The sequence below is a fragment of the Musca domestica genome, unplaced genomic scaffold (assembly GCF_030504385.1).
Source record: "Musca domestica strain aabys unplaced genomic scaffold, Musca_domestica.polishedcontigs.V.1.1 8, whole genome shotgun sequence".
Lineage (NCBI taxonomy): Eukaryota > Metazoa > Arthropoda > Insecta > Diptera > Muscidae > Musca > Musca domestica.
This window is the reverse complement of record NW_026712409.1, coordinates 14,199,956-14,220,639: the sequence shown is the minus strand read 5'-3', so window position 1 is coordinate 14,220,639 and position 20,684 is coordinate 14,199,956. Positions and strand designations below refer to the sequence as shown.

General features: G+C 31.7%; 1 protein-coding gene across 1 annotated transcript in view; it reads left to right on the top strand.

Annotated features, from left to right (window-relative positions):
- LOC101894195 (uncharacterized) overlaps positions 1–20,684 on the top strand; it is a 215,473-nt gene that overhangs the window by 155,888 nt on the left and 38,901 nt on the right. Inside the window, exon 2 of the mRNA XM_059131107.1 lies at positions 19,217–19,700. Within this exon, the coding sequence (XP_058987090.1) occupies positions 19,217–19,700 (484 nt within the window). The remainder of the gene's footprint in view (positions 1–19,216; positions 19,701–20,684) is intronic.

The following is a 20,684-nucleotide window of genomic DNA, read 5'->3' as shown; positions in this document are numbered from 1 at the left end:
ATCAAAATAAATGCCAAATATTATCGCGAAAATATTCTGCAGGTTGTATTAAAGCCTTGGGCACTCAGCATACGCCACCCAATAATGGTTACAAAATGAGATTCCTCGATTCATTTCCAGCCCACAATGGCCACCAAAATCTCTGGATACCAAACCGTTAAACTATTGTGTCTGGAGTATTTTGGAAAGCAAAGTTGGCACTAAAAAATACCAAAATGTCGATCACCTCAAGCAAGCGCTTCGCCGGGAATGGACAAAAATGCCGCAGCAGAGCAATATTCGGGCAGCGTGTGACGGTTTCATTGGCCGCGTGAAGGCCATAATTCGTGCCAAAGCTGGCCAATTCGAACAAATCTAAACTTATTCTAAAATTTGATGCTATTTCCGACATTTTTTGCTTTAACACAATAGAATTTAGAAACAAGTAAAAAACATTAAGTTCGGCCGGGCTAAACTTTTAATACCCTCCACCTTAGGGTAAAAGAAACATTAGAAGAAATGTGACAAAAACCATTAAAGTGCCGAATATCGGGAGGTACCGTTATATGGAGGCTATATCAAATCATGGACCCATGCATGCACTGTTTCGCCACCGGAGCTGGAAGCCATTATGACCAACAAATACCAAATTTCAGACAAATCCGTGAAAAAATATGGCAAAAATCATCTAATTACCGAATATCGGGAGGTACCGTTATATGGGCGCTATACCAAAACGTAGACCTATAATTTCAATGTTTCGCCACACAAACTAGGACCTATTATGACCCACAAATACCAATTTTTAGACAAATCAGTGAAAAAATGTGGCAAAAACCATCAAAATACCGAATATCGGGAGGTACCGTTATATGGGGGCTATACCAAATAATTGACCCATACATGCAATGTTTCGCCACCGGAGCTGGAAGCCATTATGACCAACAAATACCAAATTTCAGACAAATCCGTGAAAAAATGTGACAAAAATCATCAAATTACCGAGTGTCGGGAGGTACCGCTATATGGGGGCTATACCACAACGTGGACCTATACATGCAATGTTTCGCCACACGCTCAGGGACCCGTTATGACCTACAAATACCAATTTTCAGACTAATCCGTGAAAAAATGTGGCATAAATCATCAAAATACCGAATATCGGGAGGTACCGTTATATGGGGACTATACCAGAACGTGGACCGATATATCTCATTTTCAATACCAACCATCCTAGACACAATGCAAATTGCTCTGGTAAATTTTGGCGCTCTACGTCAAATAATGTGGGCTATATCGTGATTTCAACAGACAGACAGACAGAAGGACAGACAGACGGACAGACAGACAGACAAACAGACAGAAGGACAGACAGACAGACGGACGGACAACAGACGGGCATCGTTAAATCGACTAAGAATTTTATGCTAATTATGAATATATATACTTTATGGGGTCTAAGACGAATATTTAAGGATGTTACAAACGGAATGACAAAGTTAATATACCCTCCTTTCCAAGGTGAAGGGCATAAAAATATATATAAATTATGGCGTTTGACTTTGTTGCAGTTTCTTTTTTTATTTCACCCTGCTTTACTCGTATTTTTATCTGAAGACGCTAAATACAGTATTTTTTGCTTACCTGCACAATCAAAAATTGCACGACATCTTGTGCAGCAATGCCCAAAATGCAGGTAACTTTCTTTGCATTTATCTGCACAATGAATCAGGTATCTTTAATTTTACTTACGTGCACAAAAAGTGCAGGTATCTTTAATTTTCTATTCGTGCACAACAAAGCAGCAATCTTTATTTTACTTACGTACGTGTAATAGCCAGCCAAAATCAATGGGGAATCTTTTAAAGTTTATAATACATTTATTAAGTGGTTTAATTATATTAAACACAACAATTTAACATAAAATAAATAATTCATAATTCTCATGAATTGTCTAGGCAAGCAATGCTCACCATTAGCGTCATCGAAACTTCAAACAAAATAGTGTTCTCTTTTAGCTCATCAAAAGTAGTTAAGCAATGGATAGACAAACTCAGAGAGACAAATTCACAACATATGTGTTTGAGCATCAGTGGTGTTTTATCCAGCATAACCATCTTTTAGTGTGGGAGAGGAAGCGAGAATATGTTTTTAATGCATGCTCTTTTCTTGTGTTGTTATTGTTTTTGCGAATACAAAAACAAAAATGAAGTGGTAGTTTTTAGTGTCTTCTTTGAGTTTGCAAAAAATTTTCTTGTGCAGATAAATACAACTTTTATAACCAAATTAAAAAAAAAAAAAATACCAAATTTTCGAGGCAGGAATGTCCAATGTGCAGCTATCGATTGGGCACTTAAATACAATTCAAATAAAGGGATTCAGAAAAAAATGGCATAAAAAAAGTTTTTTGGTCTGCAAAGGCCAATGCGAAGCTAATGTTGATGCAGGTAAATAGAAACCACTGTACCTAAAAATTAACGGGTTCCAAGGAATCTGATTTCCAAAAACTCCAAAAGTGTGGAAATGGGGGGGAAATTTCCCCCTCTATTTAGGATAATTTGCGATATAAACTTTCAAAACGTCGATACACGTGTCTTCTTTTCTTCGCTCTACTCTCATAATCTTCTGGATTTTCCCCATAACGATTTTTTGTGTTGCACAGTGTAATATTTAATAGGGATTGCAATGCAATAATCGTGGATTTTTTTTTTTTTTTTTTGACAATTTATTTAAAGACTATCTTGTGTCATTTTCTTAAATTATCCCCCCCCCCCTCTTCGAAAATCGTTTTAGTCCGTCACTGTGAGATACCAATCTGATGACACCTTAATTATACATATTTGTTTCTTTTTTCGTTTTTTTTTTTTTTCTTCCAACAACACATGTTGTACGCGGCGAACATTTAGGTTTACATTTGCCTGCCATGAAAGACAGCAGGCACACACACACCACAATTTGATAGGCCACCTAACACTTTTTGGCTTCTTCAAGTAAAAATCTACAAAAAAAAAGAAAAAAAAACAACAACTAAAAATAAAAAAATAAATAATTATATTTCTCTGCTAAGTGACCAGCAACATGCGTTTCAGTTGGCAGGCATTGTTTTCAAGTTGTCGGCTTGTCTGTCACTTTTGTGCATTTCTTGAAGAGAAAAAAAAAATAAAAACAAACGTTAGGCTGTTGATTATTGCCCCGGCTTACAAATGTTTTTTGTCTTTGGATTGAGAGTGAATAAGCGTTCAGTAACTTAAGATTTTCATTCATCCGCTTAGTGGCAATGGCTGCTGGTGTTGTTGTTGCAATTGTTAGAGATACAACGACTTTACTTACAGCTGCCATACCCATTGAACCCCCCCGGGCAAGGTTAACTGGAATTGTGGGTAATTTTCTCTTTTTTTTTTTTGTTGTGTTTTTTTTTTCTTCTTTGATTACTTTTAGATTTCTAGAGGGGGCTGGCTACGATTTCAGATAAGCGTTTTTTGTTAATAACATAAATTTATATAAATTGATCTCGATTTTATTTCTATAAAAATCTCTAAACTTTATTGTAATTGTTTGCTTTTTTGGGATATGTGGACAGTTTGAGGGACAAGTTTCGATTTTTTTTTCTTTGTAAAAACACCATTGATATCTGGGAAAGCAGACAGTGGCTCATGTGACAGTAGCATTCCATTGTAATTGGCATAATTCCAAGACGACATAAATCACTTTCACTGCGGATTAGCAGCAATGAATGAGTCGCTGAATGAATACTGTCAATGGGTAAGCACTTTGGAACCGGTCCAATTACGTTACGAATAGCCATAGGCTGTAATATTTACGCTTTGGAAGGGAAAGAGGGAAGGAGGGGAAGGCAGGGTGACAGGGAAGGGGAAATATAGTACCAATAAATGAAATAAGTTATTACTTTTCCGCAATTTGGATATTTGCAGGATATTTTATGTAATAGATTTTAAAAGCTCTACCAATTCAAAACTCCTGTATTTTTTAAAGAATTTTTTTAAAAGGACTTTCAAAGCACGAATCTTTGAACTTCAAAAAGGACTTCCACAACTAAGGATAAAAAAATTAAAGCTAAAATCTTGTATTTTTAAAGGATTTTTCAAAAGGACTTTTAAAGCAAGAATCGTGGAATTTTGTAAAAGGGACTTCAAAGGCAAGATTCGGAATTTTTTTCAAGGATATTTTAAAAGGTCTTAAAGCAAAAATCTTTTAAAGGACATCCAAAACAAGTATCGTGAATACTTTAAGAGTACTTTCAAAGTTTTGTGGATTTTTTTAAAGAATTTCTTTAAAGAATTTAAAAAGGACAAGGACAGTCGTGAATTTAAAAAAAAAACAATTTAAAGAGGTCTTTCAAAGCAAAAGACGTGGGTTTTTTAAACGGACTTTTAAAAGGACTTTCAAAGCAGGAATCATGGACTTTTTCAACATTTTTTTAAAAGTCTTTCAAAGCAGAGACGTGGATTTTTTAAAAAAAAACTTCCAAAGCATGCTTCGGGGTTTTTTTTCAGGAATTTTTTAAAAAGACTTAACGTAAAACACTTTGATCTGTTTAAGTAATTTAATTAAGGGCATTCAAATCAAGTGTCGTAAATTTTTTAAGAGTACCTTTAAAGTAAATGTCGTGCATATTTTAAAGATTTTTTTTTAAAAGTACTTTGAATGAATAGCCTTGCAATTTTTAAAGATTTTTTTAAAAGGTCTTTCAAAGCAACACACTTTGATTCTTTAAAGATTTTTTCAAAAAGATTTTCCAAGCCAAAATCCTAGATTTTTAAATAATTTTTTTCAAAGCAATAGTCGTGGATTTTTTATAGAATTTTTAAAAAGGACTTTCAAAGGAAGAAGAAAGGAAGAAGAAAGAATTTTTAAAATGGTTGATTTCTAAAGGAATTTTTTAAAGTATTATTTAAAAGGGCATTAAAAAGAAGAATTCTGGATTTATTAAAGGACTTTCAAAGGAAGAAAAATGAATTTAAAAGAATATTTTTAAAGGACATCCGAAGGAAAATTCTTGGATTTAAAAATTAAGAAGATTTTCAAGACAAAAATCGTGGATTTTCAAAGGACTTTCAAAGCAAGAATCGAGGGTTTTCTTTCAATTTTTTTGCAAGACTTTCACAATTTGGGAATTTTTTTTTAAAGGAATTCTGAAGAATCCTGTTCTTTAAGGTATTATTCAAAAGAACAATAAAAAAAGATCCTGAATTTTTGAAAATAAGGTAAAAATAAGAATCCTGGATTTTTTAAAATGACTTTCAAAGCAAAAATCTAGGATTATTCAAAGAACCCTGAAAGTAAGAATACTGGATTTTTTTTAAAGATTTTTTATTTTTTTTAAGGATTTTTGAAGCATGAATCGTGGATATTTTAAAGAATTTTTTTTAAAGGACTTTCAGAGCAAGAAGCTTTGATTTTTTTTACGATTTTTTTTAAAAGGACATCCAATTCTTATTTTCTAATTCTTTTTTATTCAAAGCAAGAAACGTGGATTTTTTAAAGATTCTTTTTAAAGGACTTTCAAAGCAAGAATTGTGTATTTTTTAAACATTCCATTTCAAGGACTTTTCTAAGGACTTTTTCAAAAGTACAGCAAGAAACAAAAATCAAGGATTTTTTAAAAATTCTGTTTCAAAGTCTTTTCTAAGGACTTTTTCAAAAGGACAGTAAGAAGCAAAATTCTTTTTTTTTATTCTTTTTCAAGGAATTTTTCAAAAGGACAGCAAGAAGCAAAAATCTAAGATTTTTTAAATATTTTTAAAAAGTACTTTCGAAGCAAGAATCGTAATTTTTTTACAGATTTTTTAAAAAGGACTTTCAAAAGCAAAATTTGAATATTTTTAAGGAAATTTTAAAGGGACTATTCTAAGGATTTTTCAAAAGAACAGCAAGAGTAGAGGATTATCAAAGATTTTTTTAAAAGGACAGCGAGAGTCGAGTATTTTTTAAAGATATTTGAAAGGACTTTCAAAGCACGAATCGTGGATTTTTTAGGTTTTTTTAAGTAGTAGTTTTTAAAGGATTGAGGATTTTTTAAAGATTTTCCAAGAAAGAATTTTTAACGTATTTTTTAAAAAGGATTGAGAATTTTTTCAAAGATTTCTAAAAAGGACATTCAAATCAAGAATAATGGATCTTTTAGAGAATTCAAAAAAAGGACATTCAAAGCAAAAATCGTGGATTTTTTAAATAATTTTTAGACGGACTTTTCTAAGGATTTTTCAAAAGGACAACAAGACACAAAAATGGACAATTTTTGAAGATTTTCCTTTTTTCTTTTTTTTTTTCAAGTAACGAATCGATAATTTTTTAAGATTTTTTAAAGGACTTACAAAGCAAAAATCGTGGATTTTTTAAAGGACATTTCTACGTATTTTTCAAAAGGACAGCAAGAAACAAGATTCGAAGATTATTTAAAAGGATTTCTTTAAGATTTTTTTAAAACGAATTTCAAAGCAAAAATTAATGTTTTTTTTAAGATTTTTTTAAAGGACTTTCAAAGCAAAAATCGATTTTTTTATTTTTTTAAAAGAAATTCCTAAGCAAAAATCTTGCATTTTTTAAGATATTTTTTAAAGGGAATTTCAAAGCAAAAATCGTGGATATTTTAAATGTTTGTTTAAAAGGACTTTTTAAGGATTTTTTCGAAAGAACAACAGGAAGCTAGAATCGAGGATTTTAAAAGATTTTTTTAATGGACTTTCAAGGCCAAAATAGCGAATTTAAAAAAAAATCCTGAATTCCTCCAATAAATTAAAGGGAGTTCCAAAGAAAATGGAGTTTTAAAGACATTTTTTCAAAGCAAGATTTGAGGATTATTTCAAAATCATTTCAAAACAACAAACGTGGATTTTTAAAGGACTTTTTACAGAATTTTTCAATGTTTTCTGTGAGTTTCGATGAACTTTCCCTTATTCTTTAATAAGTTGATCGAAGTTTTCAAAAAAAACTCCACAATTTTTATTTCATTTATTTATTTTATCCTTTTTTTTTTTTTTTTTTTGAATAATTCAGGAAAAATTCCTTGCGAAATTCCTGCTAAACAACTATCATACATTTTGTAAATAAATCTTCGAAGGACATTCAAATTATCATAGATCTTTTAAAATGATCTGCGAAAGCAAAAATTTTGAATTTAGAAAAAAATGAAATGGCTTTTAAAACATTATTCGCGGATTTTTCAATTTTTTTAATAATTTTCATAAAAACCAAACAATTTTCAAGGATCTTCAATATAATAATAATTCAAGGACTTTCTTTTTCTTTCAATATAATCCTTAAAATTTTTTGAATTTAGAAAAAAATGAAATGGCTTTTAAAACATTAATCGCGGATTTTTCATTTTTTTTTAATAATTTTCATAAAAACCAAACTATTTTCAAGGATCTTCAATGTAATAATAATTCAAGGACTTTCTTTTTCTTTCAATATAATCCTTAAAATCCCACAGATTTCCAAAAAAATATTAATAACTTCCAACAATTTTAGTCCAACCTAAATGTAATGCCATGAAATCAAAAGACTTAAGACACAAGCACTCATAGGCCACAGCAACGCTACTGGCTACCACAGAACAAACAACAAAAATTGCTACCCACAAAAATAACAAAAAACAAAACTTGAAGAGTTTGACAATGACTAATTCTCGTTAATGTTTACATTTGTTGTTGTTATTATTATTACTGTTGTTTTTGTACACTTAAGTAAACTTCAACTGCATCACTATGGACCTGAGGATAGTTACTCGCTGGCCGCTCTGGCAATAGCCAAACATTGTTGGGCTTTGCATTACAGCGTTGATTTTCTATGTTTTCTCGCTTGGCTAAAGTAGACAAAACAACAAAACAAAATATGTTTTGTTGCACCTGTTGTCTGTGTTTGTTTTTTTTTTTGCGATCGTGAAATGCTTTTGTCAAAGCGAAAGGCAAATTTGAACGGTCTCACCCCACTTCACATTCAATGTTTATTTTTGTTGGTGTTGTTGTTGTTGCTGTAGTTTGCACACAAGTGCGAAATCATGTTACAAAGTCAAGTTTATGCAAATTATAATTTATTTGTTGTTGTTGTTGTTACAAGTGCTAAAGCAAAGAAAATGCTACTCTGCAACGGTGTTGTCTTTCAGAAATGAAATGAATGTGTCTTAATCAGCCGAAGGGGATAAAATCAGTATTTGATTGATATCTGCATTGCAGTTTTTTTTTTTTTGGAATGAACTTTCATTTTGTTGTACTTCACCGTTCGATTTGATACATCATTAAACTTTTTTGTAAGAGAATATAATAAGTTTAGGTTAATTACTGTGACAAAAAAAAACTGATTAAAAATCAGGACTTTTAAGGACTTTCACAAAAATAATCGCGGGATTTCTTTTAGATTTTTTAAAGACTATAAAAAATAATATTCGATATAATAATATAAAATTTGTTTAAGGAATTTTCCAAACGCCACCGGAGCAATTAAAGAACTGTTCAAAGGACCATAAAGCCTATAATCCTTTACACAAAACGCATTTTTAAAAAAAGGAAAGGATGGAATTTGTTTAAAGGACTATCAGGACAATAAACGGGGATTTTTTATAGAACTCTTTCCAAATATAAAAGGGGAGTTTTTTGCAAGACCTTTAAAGACAATGAACTTGGATATTTCCAATTTTTGTTTTGGATGGGCTGTCTAGGCAAAAATCCTAGATTTTCCAAAATGGATCATCTATGTGAAGAATTTTTATAGGACTACAAGAGCACCAAACCAGGAAATAAACCTTATTTTTTAGAATTTTTTCCATGTACTCTATGGGAATTCTTGAGGATTCTTTCCAAGGTCTCCAGTTGGGTTTTAATATTTTTTTTCAAGGACTAAAAGTGCATTTTTTAGATTTTTTCGGAAGCTTCATTTTTTGACCAATCGGCATTTTGATATCTCTTTCCAAGGGACATAAATATTTCAATCGTGGATTTTTTTAAACACCAATAAAACAATAATAGCGTTTTTTTTTTTTTTTTTTTTTTTTTTTTTTTGATCTTTTCCAAGGAAACCCATGGATTTTTCCGGGGACTAAGATCGAACTTAATATGAATTTTTAAGTTTTTTTTTTTTTTTGCAAAAGCTTTACACGAGTTCTTTGCGATTTTTTTCAATGACTTCAGGTGGGGTTTAAGATTTTTTTTCAAGGACTAAAAGTGATTTTTTAGATATCCTTAAAGTTATATGAGTATTCCCTTTCAAGTTTTTTTTTTCAATAACAGTTTTTATGCAACCGTCGAGCTTTTGAAGATCTCTTTCCACGGGCCATAAATGTTTCAAGGATCAGCAAAGGATTAACTGTGGATTTTTTAAGATTTTTTCCAAGGAAAACCCGTGGATTTTTAGGAGGACCAAAAATTTAATTTTGTAAGATTCTTTCCAAGGAACAAGAGTAATTTTCTTAAAGATTTGCTCAAGAATTTTTTCCAAGCAACATTTGTGAATCTTTCGAAGAGTAATAGTCATGATTTTTTTAAAGGACAATCAAAGTAAAAATATAAGATTTTTCTTATTTTTTTTTTCATGGACTACTCAGGTAATAAGTATTGAGCATTTTTCCCAAGCTTTCAAACTGGATTTTTTAGAATTTTTTCGAAGGACTTGTCTTGATTTTTTAGGTTTTTTTCCTTTTATTTTCCTTATGCTATATCAAGATCTAAGATTAACGATTTTTTTCCAAGGACTAAACGTGGATTTTATAAACATTTTGCCCCAAAGAACCCCTAGCCACAAGGGGCTGTATATCATGATATAATCTGGCTAATCGAAATAACGGTATTAGATTTTCTTTGGACAAAATCCGTTTCAGGACATTTGAAATCAATTTAGGGGTATCCGTCCGACTGACTAGCTGGATGGTGTGTATTCGATTTGGTTCAAGGATTAAAAATATTTTTTTTTTTCAAGGACTAAATGTTTGCTTTAATTTTAATTTCTATTTTTTTTTTAATTTTCTCGAAGAAGAAGATCATGCATTTTGGAAATGCTTTTGCCAAGGGCTAAGCCTGTGGATTTTTTAATGATTTTTAAGGAAGACCAAATAAGATTTTTTTTCAAGGACTAAACTACTCAAAAAAATTTTCAGGGATTAAACTTGTAGAATTTTCACTGATTTTTAGGTGGTCTAAACGAGTGGTTTTTAAGATATTTTTTTCATTATTTCAAGGACTAAATGTGGATTTTTTGCTATGATTTTTTAAAAGGTCTTTTGCAAGGACGAAACTTGGATTTTTTCTGAGGACCAAACATGTTTTTTTAAAAGATTTTTTTTTTTTTTTTGGAGACTCAAGGTTTTTTATGATTTTTTCAAGGAATAAAGGATTTTTTAATGATTTTTTAAAGAGGACTAAATGAGTATTTTCGATTTATCTTTTTCAATTATTTTAAAGGCTAAATGTGTTTTTCTTTGGTATTATTTTTTTAAGATTTTGTCTAATTGTTTTTAAAAGGACGCCAAGTGAATTCTTTAGAGATTATTTTCGATTTTCTTTCGGAGACTCAAGGTCGATTTTTTTTAATTTTTTATTCGAATTTTGAATTTTTTTTAATTTATTATGAATTTTTTTGAGCTTTTCCCTAGTACTAAGCTTGTGGGTTTTTTAAGATTTTTTGGAAGGACTAAAGACTTAGCTTGTGGAATATTATCCAAGGTTTTTGAAAAGGCCTTTTCCAAGGACGAAACATGTTTTTTTAAGATTCTTCTCGATATTTTTTCGACTTAAGACTCAAGGTGGATTTTTTTTAAATATTTTAATTTTTTGATTATTTTATAGATTCTTTACGATTTTTTCAGCGAATTTTTGTACATTTTTTTAAATTTTTTCAAAAATTAACCATGAATTCTTTAAAGATTTTCCCTAGGACTAAGCATGTGGATTTAACTACTTTTCAAAGACTAAACTTGTGGATTTTTTAATAAATTTAGGAGGTCTAAACGAGTATTTTGAAAAATATATTTTACAATTATTTTAAGAACTTAATGCCTGTATTTGTTATGATTTTTTAAGATATTATCCTAGGAGTTTTAAAATTTTTTTGGCAAGGACCAAATGTGGATTTTTTTAGGATTATCTTCGATTTTTTCGAAAGGTTTTAGTTGATTTTCTAAAATCTTTTTTTAATTTTTTTACTGAAAAACTGATCATGGATTTTTTGAAAGCTTCTCCCAAGGAATTTTAACAATTCAAAGCTTAAACGTGGATTTGTATAGGATTTTTTCAATGACTTTCAACGAACGAAGGTTGCAGTAGCTTATGAACCTAAAGAATATTTTAATGCTACTAAAGATTAAAACAAAGTCCTGCCATCTGTAGTCTACTTGTGGAAGGTCTTCTATGAGCAGAAAATGTGTTGAATTTGTTTATCGGTGCAGTAGTTTCGGGGAGTCATCTATCCGGAGTATTCTTTTGAAAAAATAATTCTTACAAATTTTGTGGAAAGGTATCAATTTTCTTAGATTTTTTAAATTGGATATCTGTAAGTTTTTTTTTTTTTTTTTTTTTGACATAATGCCCCCATCCATTTTTAGTAATTACATAAATTGCAGACATATGCCAATTCCCATTCATAAATTATTTCCGTCATCAAATTTGTTTTCAAAAGCGACAATTTAAATTACAAAACATTTTCGTTATGAAATGTATTTTTTTCCAACAGGATATGAGGGACAACATGGTGTGGTGGTATGGTGGGCAAATCTAGTAATTAAAACGTGAATCTATTGAATTATGGCAGGAAGTTAATCGGAAGTAAATTACAAAGTTTCACGACATGCATTTTTTTGAATTTAAATATTTAATGGCACCCAGTTTTAAATGGACAAAAAAAACAAAAAAATGGGAATGCCCAGATGTGGCCCCAATAAATTTTAGCATATTTATGAGCATTACAATCACATCTGAGGGTAGGATGTAATTTTTTGGCACCAAAGAAGTTTAGCATTCAATAAAAAGAATTTTGTATTTTTTTTAGAAAATTTGTGAAGCTTTATAATTTGTCCCCACATATTTTACTGCAGTCTGTGAAAAAAATTACTAAACTTTAAAATTTCTTTAAAAAAAATTTCCAATATAATTTTATGGATATTTTCATAATATTCTCTCGTAAACTTCATTTTATGGAAACTTCTTTGCTTTTCCATGGTTGATTTGGAAAAAAGTATACATCATCAAAACAAGTTTGTTGCCTAAGTCTTTTGTTTTGTCATTCAGGTTTCCATTTCTTTTTTTCTTTTCTTCTCTTCATTTTATAAAGCCTAAAATTAACATCATTTTATTATGTCCATCCACACACTTTTACCCGACAATTTAATTGTCACAATAGCATTTTTGCAACGTAGAAAAAAAAATTCCATATCAAGTTTTCAACTCTGGAGATATTGTTTCTTGATTGGCTATGCTTTCTTCGCCGGATAACTTAATTAAAAAATAAAAAAAAAGAAACTATTGCAATAAAAAAACAATGTAGATGTAATCACCGATTAAAATAAAAATGCAAAACTATTTCGTGTGGACGGATCAATGTCCTCAGATGGAATGTTTAATTGTTGTCTGTTGTCGGAGAGACTATGACAATAGCAGCAACTAGAAAACATGTCATTGGACAAGATGTCAATGTCAGGATATATGTATATGTATGATGAAATGGAAAATGCAAATTGTCCATTAATCATAATCGACTGGAAAATTAAGCAATCAGCTTGGCATTCAAGAGTAATGACATGGACGTTTAGAAGAAAATTAGAAAAAATCGAAAAAGTTAGTCCAGGAAAGGTATTTAAAGGTCAGGCCACTCCTTGCAAGAAGAAAGCCAAACCTAAAAGTGCCTGGTTCATAAACAAAAATTACACCGAGAGTTTATAAATTGAGGTGGACATTTTCATTTTATTTACTTATTTATTTATTGATTTATTTATTTTTTTTTTTTTTTTGTGAAAAATTTTCCGAATATTGTTAAAAAAAGGTATGGAGATTGATTTTTTTTTTGCATTGAGAAGCATAGAAATTCGAGTAAATCTACGTTTGCATAAAATTCGATTTCAAAGTCTTTTTAATGCATTTTTTACGCAATGGAACTGAATTTGTAATAGCTAGGCTTATTCTTAAAAATATTTTACTAAATTGTTATCTTTGATATACTTGACAAATTTCGAATTGAAATTTTCATTTTTTCTGAATCATTTCTCTATTCGCAATTCGCATCACGTGCCAAAGTTATTTCTCATTAATGTCAGACTTATGGCATTAATTGTCACCGCACTCAACTTTCTTGCAACCATTCATTCATGGTATTGTCTTGGCAAATGTTTAAGAAAAAACCATAATAAATTGTCTAGAATATTTGCACATATCTGCAATTAATGGTCATGATAATGGACAGAGGCCATGCATTTTAATGTGAAATGAAAAATGATTGAAAATCAATTGTTTATAGAAAAAAAAGTATTTTCTCTTTGAGAAATCTAAAAATAAAATAAAAAAGAAAAAAATTCACACAAATGAAAAGTTTGAATAAAAGATGTTAAACATTAAATTTGGATTCGAAAGAGAACAAGTTATAAAGCAGTAAGTTCAGCCGGGCCGAACTTTGAATACGCTCCACCATTTGGAACTAACTTGGAAATTTTCAAAAAATAAATTCCTTAAAAAATTCTGTTAAAATTTTGAAAATACCGAAAAAGGCCTTGTTTGTCATAAGCCTTTACCATATTCAAATTCGGAACTTGAAATAAACGGTGAATAATGTAGCTAAAATCGTACGTAATTTGAAACAATTCCGGTAAATAATGAAGCTAAAATCATCAAAATACCGAATATCGGGAGGTACCGTTATATGGGGCTATACGAAGACGTGGACCTGCACAGACAATTTTCTGCCTTAGGCTTAAGTATCCATTTTGAACTTCAAATACCAAATTTGAAACAATTCCGGTAAATAATGTCGCTAAAATCATCAAAATACCGAATATCGGGAGGTACAGTTATGTGGGGGCTATATGAAAACGTGAGCCTACATGGCCCATTTACGAACTTAACCTGCCTACTGGAAAAATAAACACGTGTGCAAAATTTTAGCCTTCTATCTCAATTCCTTCGAAAGATATCGTGATTACAACAGACAGACGGACAGACAGACAGACAAACGAACAGACAGACAGGCATGGCTAAATCTACTTAGAATTTTACGCTGATCAAGAATATGTATACTTTGTTGGGTCTGACATGAGTATTTCGAGGAGTTACAAACGGAATGACAAAATTAATATACCCTCCATAGTATGGTGGAGGGTATAAAAATTATCGAACAAAAGAAAAACCTTAAAGTTGACCAGATCTTCTTTAGATATAAAAAGATGGTCTGAGACAGATAGAAATCCTTTTCAGGCTTTCAAGAGATCTTTTAAGGGTTGAATACGATTCCCACGACTTCAATAGATAGGAGACATTCACAGGTCTTCTGTATGTAGAATCCACAGAACCTTTATATAATGAAGACCCTTTGCAAGTCTTCTACCGGTAAAATAGCTTCGACAGGTCTTCTATAGATGCGATTCTTACCACAAATTTCCTATACACAGAATATCATCGAGGGGGTCTACTACAGATAAAATATTATCCAAATACGTTCCACAGGTCTTCTTTGAAAAACCTTCCACAGATCTTGTGAAAATAGAAGACCTTTCGGAAATATTAAAGTTGACCAGATCTCCTTTAGATATAAAAAGAGTGTCTGCCACAGATAGAAGTCCTTTTTCAGGCTTTCTACAGATCTTTTAAAGGTTGAATACCATTCCCACGACTTCAGTAGATAGGAGACATTCGCAGGACTCCTTTATGTCGATATCATAGATTTTTTATGTAAAGAAGACCTCTGCAAGTCTTCTACAGATAAAGTAGCCTCGACAGGTCTTTTATAGATGCGATTCTTACCACAAATTTTCTATACACAGAATATCATCGAGCGGTCTAATACAGATAAAATACTATCCAAATACGTTCCACTGGTCTTCTTTGGAAAAACACCTTACACAGATCTTATAAAAATAGAAGACCTTTTCGAAATATTAAAGTTGGCCAGATCTCCTTCAGATATAAGAAGATGATCTGCCACAGATGTAAGCCCTTTTTCAGGCTTTCAACAGATCTTTTAAAGGTTTTATACGATTTCCACAACTTCGATAGATAGGAGACATTCGCAGGACTTCTGTATGTCGAATGCACAAATTTTATTATATAAAGAAGACCCTCTGCAAATCTTCTACAAGAAAAAATAGCTCCCGCAGTTCTTCCATAGATAATATTCTTTCCACAGATTTCCAATCACACAAAATATCCTCAAGGGGTCTACTACAGATAAAATACTATCCAAATACGTTCCACAAGTCTTCTTTGAAAAAAAAAAACACTTTCCGCAGATCGTGTAAAAATAGAAGACCTTTCAGGGGTCGGTCTACTGTTAAAATAACATCTTTCACAGGTCTTCTATCGTATAAAAACTTTCTTCAAAAGGGATAGGAGACTTAAACATGATTTTTCATATATATATAACACGTTCCCCAGGTCTTTTACTTGTAGGACACTATTCATAGGTCTGCTGGGAGATCCAAATGCACAAAATCTTCCACTTGTCCACCATATATGGAATATCTTCCAGAAGTCTTCTATGGTTACAATAAAATAAAAGACAATCCTTCAATAGAAAAGAAACCTTTCTCGAGCCTTCTAAAAATAGAATACCCGCCAAAAGTCCTCTGCATAGAAGATATATCACAGGTAGCCTAAAAAGAAGATCTTCCACAGGCCTTTTAAAATTCAAAAGAATATCATCCTTAAAATTGAAAAAGAATATCATCCTCTAATCTTCTAAAAATAGAATAATTTCCACGTATCTGCTAACAATACAATCCACAAGGTCTTGAAATTAGCTTTCTAAAAATAATATACGATCCAAAGGTCTTCAAAATCATAAGATCTTCCTCAGGTCTCCTTCAAAACGAATATCATCCACAAGTCTTATAAAAAAATAGTAAACTTTACACAGGTCAATTATAGAAGACCTTCTCAGGGCTTCAAAAATTGAATACCATCCACAAGAATTCTTTATATAGAAGACCTTCTACATGTATTCTTCAAAAATAATATTATCCACAAGTTTTCTAACAAGAAGATCTCACACAGGTTTTCAAAATAGCCGACTTCCACATACCTTTTAAGGATAGAAAACTTTTCCAGAACTTCCAGAAAATAGAATGCCATCCACAACTCTTTTCTAAATAGAAGGTCTTCCACAGTTTTTCCTAAAATAAAAGACCTTCCACAGGTCTTCTTCAAAAAGAATATCATCCACATGTCTTCTATAAATTCCACATTTTTCTTAACAATCGAATATCAGCCACAGGCTTTCCTAAAAAAGAACTTCAAAATTAGAAGATCTTCCACAGGTCTTTTAAAGATAGAATGCCTTCCACTGGTCTTCAAATTCAGAAGATATTCAAATTCAGAAGATCTTCTACAAAATATAGAAGACCTCACACAGGTCTCTAAATTAGAAGATCATTCACAGGCCTTCTAAAGATAGAAGGTTTTCTCGGAACTTTAAAACCAGAATACCATCCACAAGGCTTTTGTAAATAGAAGATCTTCCACAGGTCTCCTAAAACAAAAGACCTTCCACAGCTCTAAATAGAAGACTTTCCACATGCCTTCTAACAAAAGAATACCATGCACAGGTCTTCTTAAAAAATATCTTCCTCAGGTCTTCAAATTCAGAAGATCTTCCACAGGTTTTCTGCAAAACTGATATCACACGAGTCTTAAAATAGAAGATCTTCCACAGGCATTCTAAAGATAGAAGACTTCCCTAGGAATTTAAAAATAGAATACAATCCACAAGACTTCTGTAAATAGAAGACCTTCCACAGGCCTTCAAAATCACAAGATCTTCCACAGGTCTTCTAAAGATGGAACACCACCTTCCACAGATCTACTAAAGATATAATACCTTCCACAGATCTACTAAAGATATAATACCTTCCACATGTCTTTTAAAGATAGAATACCCTATACAGATCTTCAAATCAGATCACAGGTGTTCTTCATGCACAAGTCTTAGATATAATAACAGATTTCCACAAACCTTCAAAGATTGAAGACCTTGCCAGGACTTCAAAAATATAATACCATACACATGTCTTCTAAAATTGAAGACCTTCCACAGGTCTTCAAAAATAAAAACCTTTTTTGAACACCATCCACATTTCATCTAAAAACAAGGGACCTTTTCTCTGTCTTCTGCAAATAGAATACCATCCACAGTTATAAATAGACCTTCCACAGGTCTTCTAAAACAGAAGATCTTTTACAGATCTTCAAAAATATAAGATCTTCCCCAGGCCTTCTTAAGGTAGATGATTTACCACAGGTCTTCTGCAAATATAACTCCAACATGTCTTCCAAATATAAGCCCTTCCACAGATCATCTAAAAAAGTAGATCTTTCCCAATTCTTCAAATACATGAAGATTCTTCACAGGACTTCTGAAATAGAATATCATCCACAAATCTTTTCAAAATAAAAGAACTTCCACATAACTTCTTAAAATAGAAGATCTACCACAGGTCTTCAAAAATAAAAACCTTTTTTGAATGCCTTCTACATTTCATCTAAAAACAACGGACCTGTCTTCTGCAAATAGAATACCATTCACAGTTATAAATAGACCTTCCACAGGTCTTCTGCAAATATAACTTCAACATGTCTTCAAAATATAAGCCCTTCCATAGATCATCTAAAACAGTAGATCTTTCCCAAGTCTTCAAAAACTTTAAGATCATTCAAAGGACTTATTAAACTGAATATCATTCACAAATCTTTTGAAAATAAAAGAACTTCCACATAACTTCTTAAAATAGGTCACCACAGGTCCTCAAAAAAATCTTTCACGGGTCTTTAAAAATAGAAGACTTTGAACAAGCCGCTCACAGGTGTGTTAAAGAAAGAAAACCTTCCGCAAGTCTTCCACAAATAGAAGACGTCCCACAGGCCTTCCAACGATGGAATGCCACCATGTGGGCTTTTCATTGGCCTTTTATAACCGGTTGACTTCTCACAGGGCTTCCGCAGATAAAAGTCCACATGATCATAAACAAGAGAAAACCACCCATAAGTCTTCTTAAAATAGAGTACCTTTCAGAGGTCTTGTAAAGAATGAAGACCTTTGGCAGGTCATGTATATAAGACCTTTTACAGGGCTTCTACAGATAGAGATTTACTTTATATAGAGCTCTTATCTCCTAGGACTCTCAAACGCCTTTAATGCCGACAGATGTAGAATCGTTACATAGCCAAGTTCCAGCTGAAGCCTTTGTTCAAGGCCTCAAGCCTCGATAACTGGCCATGTTAATTTTGTTTATAACATAACCAAACATAATTAAATTAAGTATTAAAATCCGTTTCCAAAACGGCTGATCAAATCTACTTTAAGGCCGCACTTATTTAATTAACACTTCAAATCGATTCTATCTTGAAACCAACAAACTTAAAACAAGAAAACTAAATTAACAAAAAAAAAACCATAACGAAAATTTAATAAAAACAACAGCAACACCAAATACAATCAAGAGCGAACATCAGCGGCGACCCAACCCCTTGATTATTCGCTGATTTTCATTTTATAATTAACTGTTAATTTTTAATATTTTAAAGAAAAATCATAATTGTTGGTTTTTTGGAGAGCATTTTTGGCCATTCAAAATAATGGCCAAAAACAGCGAACGTCAATACTTAGACGAGGACGACGTCATTGGTGTTGCTGTTGTTGTTGTTGTTATTCTCGATTCAAGGTAATAAAAAAGTCTTGGATTTTCGACATTTAATTTTCTGCTCTAAATCAAAAAAGTTGCGCAATTTTTTGCAATCGATTTTTTTTTCGTTTGAGAGGAAGCAGCAGAGAAGCGGAGAGAGGGAAAAATTGTTAAACTCAATCAATAAAAATAAAAAAGAATTTCGAAAAACAAAAAACTTCAAAACTGAAAGTAAATAGCAATAAATAATGTTATACATTTAACACCTAAAATGCTGGCCCGTAAGCCATAAAAAACAATGGCTTATTCTTCACAGCAACAACAATAGAATTCACAACAATACAACAAATCAGATAAACCCCAGGCTAACCTTCTTTTGTTCTCCTTCTTCTTCTTGCATTTTTTTGTTTTCAGATAAACAAACCGATCAAACGCCAGCCGGCTCTTTTTGGCAATCGCATGTAGTCACACCTTCCTCGTCCACACCCTTTGAGTCACCGTTCTTCTCGGCCACCCATGGCATTGTTCAGACACATCCCTCGCTGAGCGGCAAGCCAGCATCGAGGCCCATTCCCCTGGCGGGCAATAGTTTGGGCACCGGCTCCGTACGTCAGCCGGCCACAGTGAGCGGTAGTGGTTTCCTGAACTCGCGTGGCAGTTTTCCCACAGGTGCCCATTATCCCAATGAACCAGCTCCATCTATTGGCGGCACCGTAGTCAATCCAAATCCCAAATCGCCCTTCAGACATTTAGATTTTGCCACAAGTGCCACCGCAGAATTGAGACGTAATCCAGCTTTGTCGGCTCCGGATGAGTGCGCCCGTGCCTGTCGTGAAGGTGAACCACCAAGGATCTGCTACTATCATTTCACACTGGAATACTACACGGTTTTGGGAGCGTAAGTATTGAAAGTTATTTGGATATTAAGAAAATATATTAGAATTAAAAATTGGGTAGAAATTTTAGAATTACGTTGTTCTGTAAAAGTCTTTGTCGATAATCTTTTTTGACAAATACTAATCAAATATCGATAACAGAATTTTCCTTTAAATATCTGTTCCACAACTGCAAAAACATAAAAAAATGAAAAAAGAAGATTCTTGCTAGAACAGAGCAATTAATGAAAGGATCTTCTACAGAAAGTAGATATTCCATATTTTTCGATATTCCATATTTCGATATTCCATATTTCGATATTCCATAAGAAATCTTCTACCTCTTATAAAAAAAATTATCGACTCGATTTCCTAACGAAAATGCTGTTATCGGAATTAAATAATAATAAACCATTCATTATCGACGTTATTTTCTATAACAAAGGAGTTTTTATAAAAGATTTTGTTATCGATTTTTGTTATTTAAAAAATCATATTATCGATAAAGCCGTTTATAGAAAATATTGTAAATATTGAAAATCAATGATATTTACTATTAAAAATCTAGATATCTACTATATCTCCTATAGCAAATCTTGTCATCGATCAAATTTTTTTTTGCTATCGATATTATCTAAAAACAATTTTTATCGATATTTTTTATAGAAAAGTATGTGTTCGATTATGTTTTCTACAAGAGATCATGTTATCGATAAAATTCAGTTATCAAAAATCGTATTATCGGTAGCATTTTCTATAAAAACCCTTCTTACGGGTAATATTTCCTGCAGAAAATCCTGTTATCGACAATATTTTCTATAGGAAATCTTGTTATCGACAATATTTTCCATTAAAAATCTTGTTATCGACAATATTTTCCATAAAAAAAATCTTGTTATCGACAATATTTTCCATAAAAAATCTTGTTATTGACAATATTTTCTATAGGAAATCTTGTTATCGACAATATTTTCTATAGAAAATCCTGTTATCGACAATATTTTCTA